General features: G+C 47.1%; 1 protein-coding gene across 2 annotated transcripts in view; it reads left to right on the top strand.

The window, feature by feature from the left end:
* The first annotated feature begins 5,014 nt into the window (after nt 1–5,014).
* Nucleotides 5,015–6,000, top strand: part of SLK (STE20 like kinase) — a 62,760-nt gene continuing 61,774 nt past the window's right edge. Inside the window, exon 1 of one of the 2 annotated variants that reach the window (XM_055250031.2) lies at nt 5,015–5,755. In XM_055250031.2, the coding sequence (XP_055106006.2) occupies nt 5,606–5,755 (150 nt within the window). In that variant the 5' untranslated portion in view covers nt 5,015–5,605. The remainder of the gene's footprint in view (nt 5,756–6,000) is intronic. The other variant, XM_055250041.2, reaches the window with a different exon arrangement.

The following is a 6,000-nucleotide window of genomic DNA, read 5'->3' as shown; positions in this document are numbered from 1 at the left end:
TATTCGTTGATATGATGAGGCAATTCATAAAATAAGAAATAAAAGTGGCCAATATACAAATGGAAAAGTATTACATCATTAATAATCAGATAATTCTAAATTAAGATAAGTTATTTTGGGGCTATTAGCTTGGTAAAGATTAATGGGTAGGCCAGGTGCAGTGGCTCACGCCTGTAATCCCAGCTCTTTGGGAGGCCGAGGTGGGCGGATCACTTGAGGTCAGGAGTTTGAGACCAGCCTTGCCAACATACTGGAACCCTGTCTCTACTGAAAATACAAAAAATTAGCCAGGTGTGGTGGCAGGCACCTGTAATCCCAGCTGCTTGGGAGGCTGAGGCAGGAGAATCGCTTGAACCCAGGAGGTGGAGGTTGCAGTGAGCCGAGATCAAGCCACTGCACTCCAGCCTGAGTGACAGAGCGAGACTGCCTCAAAAAAAAAAAAAAAAAAAAAAAAAAAGATGGATAATACCTTGTTGCTATTGAGGGTGTGGTGAAATTTGACACTCTCATATGTCAACCTTTTTCTTTTTCTTTTTTTCTTTTTGAGACAGGGCCTTGTTCTGTCACCCAGGCTCGTGTGCAGTGGCACGATCGTGTCTCACTGCAGCCTTGACCTCCTGGGCTCAAGTGATCCTCCCTCCTGTCTCAGTCTCTCATGTAGCTGGGACTACAGGTATGCGCCACCATGCTTGGCTACTTTTTTTATTTTTTGTAGAAATGAGGGTCTCACTGTATTGCCCAGGCTGGTCTGGAACTCCTGGGCTCAAGCAAACCCGTTGGCTGAGTCTCCCAAAGTGCTGAGATTAGAGGCATGAACCACCATGTTTGGCCACCAATCTTTTTAGAGGCCAGTTAGACAATACAGAGCAAAAAAATGTTTAATATGGTCTCTGACTCATCAATTCCACTTCTTCAATTGTGTCTTAAGGGAATATAATCAGACAAATACACAAAGATGCTTGTATATGCACTCTCACTGTGGAATTGTTTACGATGACAAAAAAATTGGAAACTACCTAGATGCCTGTCATGCCTGTCAATACAGAAATGCTTAAATAAATTATGGTATAGTTAGACACTAGAACTCTGTGCAGCTATTAAAAAAGGATTAGACAGATCTATTTGGGGTGGCTTGGAAAGATGTCAACGATCTGTATTGGATGATGCCGGTTTTATATTTTAAAAAATATATGTGCGGCCAGGTGCCGTGGCTAACACCTGTAATCCCAGCACTTTGGGAGGCCGAGGCGGACAGAATACTTGAGGTCAGGAGTTTAGGACCAGTCTGGCCAACATGGCAAAACCCTGTCTCTACTAAAAATACAAAAAATTAGCCGGGCTTGGTGGTGTGCGCCTGTGATCCCAGCTACTGAAGAGGCTGAGGCAGGAGAATTGCTTGAACCCAGGTGGTGGAAGTTGCAGTGAGCCGAGATCGCACCACTGCACTCCAGCCTGGGCGACAGACGGAAACTTCATCTAAAAAAAAAAAAAATATATATATATATATATATATATATATATGTATATATATACACACATATATATACATATATATACACATATATATATACACACACACACATACACACACACAGAAAAATATATATGCCTAACTTTTTCAAAGTAGCTTTATTGAGGTATAACCTACAAAGCATATAATTCACCCATTCTAAGTGTACAATCATCACCATAATCTACTTATAAAATCCTTTTTTATTGCCCCCCAAAATTCTCTCATGCTCATAGGCTTAACTTTTTTTATTTGGCCATGTGTATTATGTTATTAAAAGGAAAAGCTTTTACAAGAGGCTCATTTCCATTTCTTTTTTTCATAATATATGAAAAAATTTATGATAATATTTCTATTTTTCTTTCTTTTTTTTTTTTTTTGAGACAGGGTCTAGCTCTGTCACCCAGGTGAAGTGCAGTGGCACGATCTCAGGTCACTGCAACCTCTGCCTCCCAGGTTCAAGCGATTCTTCTGCCTCAGCCTCCCGAGTAGCTGGGATTACAGACGCATGACACCACACCTGGCTAATTTTTGTATTTTTGTTAGAGACGGGGTTTTGCCATGTTGGCCATGCTCATCTCAAACTCCTGACCTCAGGTGATCCACCCACCTCAGCCTCTCAAATTGCTGGGATTACAGGTGTGAGCCCCGTGCCCAGCCTATTTCTATTTCTTAATGGTGCCAGAACTTTATCTTTGCTTTGCTAGTGACTTTTTAAAAACCAATTATTGAATTATGATTGACATACAATAAGCTGTTCATACTTAATGTATATAACTAGATGAGTTGGGTGATAACTGTATATCACCGTTGTCTATTACATAAACATATCCATCATCACAGGCTTAACTTTTAACAGTGGTTAGGTCAAGGGTAACTATGAGCAGGGGGGAAGGAAGGAGGACAGAATTATAAACAGCTTCCTAGTTTATAATTTCTGTATTATTTGAATTATTTACAACAAAAATATACTATCTTTTATTTTTATTTTTTCTTTGAGACAAGTTCTCGCTCTGTTGCCCAGGCTGGGGTGCAGTGGCACAAACATGGCTCACTGCAGCCTCATCCTCTTGGGCCCAAGTGATCCTCCTGCCTCGGCCTCCCCGGTAGCTGAGACCACAGGTGAGTGCCACCATGCCCAGCTAATTTTTCTGTTTTTAATTTTTGGTAGAGATGTGATCTCGCCATGTTGCCCAGTCTGGTCTCAAACTCCTGGGCTCAAGCAATCCTCCCACCTCAGCCTGGGATTATAGGTGTGAGCGACCCCACCCAGCCAAGAATATACTATCTTTTAATTGATAAAATAGTAAAGTCTTTTCTATTTTGAAAAGAACAAAATAAGGAAACAGACATATACCCATTGACCAAAATCTACTTCTGGCAAATTATCCTAAGGAAATAATCAAATATGTGGAAAAAGATTTGTGTACAAAGATATTTATCCATATTTTATTAAAAACAGAGAAATTATAATCTAAATAGCTCATAATGGAAGAGAACAATTATTAATTGTATTGAAATACGCGAAGTGCAGGATGCAAACCTTTTTATGTAGTACAAACTCAACCATGTTCAAAAAACTTAATGCACAGCCAAAAAAATCCTGTTTTGAAATATAAGTTCTTATCAATGGTTGTGTCTGGATAGCAGAATTATAGTACTTTTAATTTTATTTTTTAAGCACTTCATTTTCTCCATAAATGATAATAATTAAAAATAATTATAGTATTGTTTTCACAGGTCTATACATTTGTCAAAACATATAAAAGTGCACACTTGCAGCAAACCACCATGGCGCGTGTATACCTATGTAACAAACCTGCACATTCTGCACGTGTATCCCAGAACTTAAAGTATAATTAAAAAATAAAAAGCAAACAAGTACTAGCAAAAAAACCAAATGCACACTTTAAATATGTACAGTTTATTGTATATCAATATATTGCAATAACACTTTAAAAAATAGAAGGATCTCAAGGAATTGAATCATCTTAAGCTTCTTACTGGAAGAGGGGGTTTGCTATACCATTTTGGGGCTGGAGGGCAAAATGACTGGGGGGGTGGATATTATATAAATATATATATATATATATATATATATATATATATATATATATACACATTGTCTCTGCTCCAGATACCGCCATTCATTCATTCATTCATTCATTCACCAGATCTGCCTTCCTATTATATGCCAGGAATGTTGCCGGGTACTTGGATATCGTGATGAACAACAAACCACTGGCCTGAAAGAGCTCCCGTCTGGTGGAGGAGGGGAAGGCAGGTCACCACCTGACGGATTCCAGCCAACGCCCACACCGCCCCACCAGGGAGTGCTGCCCAAGGGGGCTGGAGGCAGATCAGGAAGTGGGGGCCTTAGTTGAGGTGGAGTCACCAAGAGTGACACCAGGTTTACAGTTGTGGAGGTGGCCAGAAGTTAGTTTTACCCTCAAGGGAGTGTCGCAGTCATCAGTTGAGAAGTGGGGGCCTGGCGCGGTGGCTCACGCCTGAAATCCCAGTACTTTGGGAGGCCGAGGCGGGCGGATCACGAGGTCAGGAGATCGAGACCATCCTGGCTAACACGGTGAAATCCCGTGTCTACTAAAAATACAAAAAAATTAGCGGGGCGTGGTGACGGGCGCCTGTGGTCCCAGCTACTCGGGAGGCTGAGGCAGGAGAATGGAGTGAAGCCGGAAGGCGGAGCTTGCAGTGAGCCGAGTTCGCGCCACTGCACTCCAGCCTGGGCGACAGATCGAGGCTCCGTCTCAAAAAAAAAAAAAAAAAAGAAAGAAAAAAAGAGAAGTGGTCTTAAACAATTTTTATGTATCTATATCTATCTTGCCTGCACACTTAAAACACAAGAGTAAGAACTAAGATTGAGCGTTTGCGGGTGCAGGGGCCGGGCAAAGGGCTTCCATCTATTGCCTCATTCACAACCTTCTGGTAGGGACTATTAGGATCTTCATTTTATAGCGAGGAAACTGAGGCTCGGAGAGGTTACCTGCCCAAGGTCACAGATCTCTCTCTCCAAAGCTCAAGCTCACAACCACCACACAAACTCCCCTCTCATTGTACCTGGGGCCCGTCTGAGAGCGAAAAAGTCCGCTTTCAGGTCCCAACCCTAACAGGTCCGGCTTTCACTCCACAGTTTTTCCCAGATCCAGAATGGAGGCAACATCCGCTAGCACAATCAACAGGGTCGTCCCACGGGCCCGCTCCACCAAGGCCGTGGACTGACAGGATTTGGGGCTTGGAGGGCAAATGAGAAACAATCGTCAGGGACCAAAGAACAAATGCGTCCATCACACCAGTCCCCCGCACCCCGAGCCCCGTGCTCCGCTCACGCGAACCCTCGGGGGCAGCCAGTCTGCGGGACGCAGCGCGCGTGCGCGGGGCCAGAGGGGACGCCCCCACGCGAGCGCGCGGTGAGCAGGGCGCGTGACCGGGCGGGCGCGCAGCCGGGAAAGCGCGCGGGCGCGCTACGGAGTCGGCGTCGGCGCGCGCTCCAGGCCGAGGCTGTGTGGGCTGGGGAGGGAGCCAGGCGGCGGAGGCGGCGGCGGCGCCCCAGACCCGAGGGGACGCGCGGGCCTTGCGCCGCGGGAGCGGACGGCGGCGGAGGAGACCCTAAGCTCGCGGCCTGAGGCGGGAGGGCTCGGCTTCTCGACTGCCCGCCTCCGAGGCCGCCGGCCGCTTCTCTCTCCCGGAGTGGCCGCCGCCCCTGGAGACGCGCCGTGACACGGGCCTAAGCCGCCGCCGCGGGCGTCCTGACCGCTCGGACCCGTCGGACCAGGCCGGGTGGGAGCGAGCTTGCGGGCAGGTGCCGCTCCCGGAGGGTGAGCCGGAGGCGAGGCGCCCACCGCGCGGCTCGCGGGCCGGGCTCGGCGAAGGGGCCGCTCGCGCAGCACCCCCACCGCGGGCCGGAGCCCGGGTCGCCGCCCCGCCTTCTCCCGGGACCGCCGGGCCGGAGCTGCGGGGGTCGAGGGACGCCGCGCCCGCCGCCGCCAGCCAGGCTCGCGCGGGAGAGCAGGGAAGAGAAACTTTGCCTTTTATTGTTTTTAGTCCTTAAGTGCAAGGAACTCTGTGTTGGGAGGAAAAATGTCCTTCTTCAATTTCCGTAAGATCTTCAAGTTGGGGAGCGAGAAGAAGAAGAAGCAGTACGAACACGTGAAGAGGGACCTGAACCCCGAAGACTTTTGGGAGATTATAGGAGAACTGGGCGACGGAGCCTTTGGGAAAGTGTACAAGGTAAGAGGGGGAAAACGGGAAGTTGTACTGCGAAGATGAAACAGCCACTGGCCTGGAGTGGCGGGAGGACTTCTGCTCCCCTCGTCCCTTTCCTGTCTCTTGCTCCTTCTTCTGACTGTTACGGTTCGATGCAACTTGGCTGATCATCCAAGGAGTAGCTAAGAAGTCGGGTTTACAGTGGAACAAAATGGGGCCTGGATGGAGTTTAAAGAGCGATTGGAAAGGGAGACAGGGTTATAAAGTCT

Source organism: Symphalangus syndactylus, chromosome 2 (genome assembly GCF_028878055.3).
Source record: "Symphalangus syndactylus isolate Jambi chromosome 2, NHGRI_mSymSyn1-v2.1_pri, whole genome shotgun sequence".
Taxonomy (NCBI): Eukaryota; Metazoa; Chordata; class Mammalia; order Primates; family Hylobatidae; genus Symphalangus; species Symphalangus syndactylus.
This window is presented reverse-complemented; position numbering and strand designations above follow the sequence as displayed.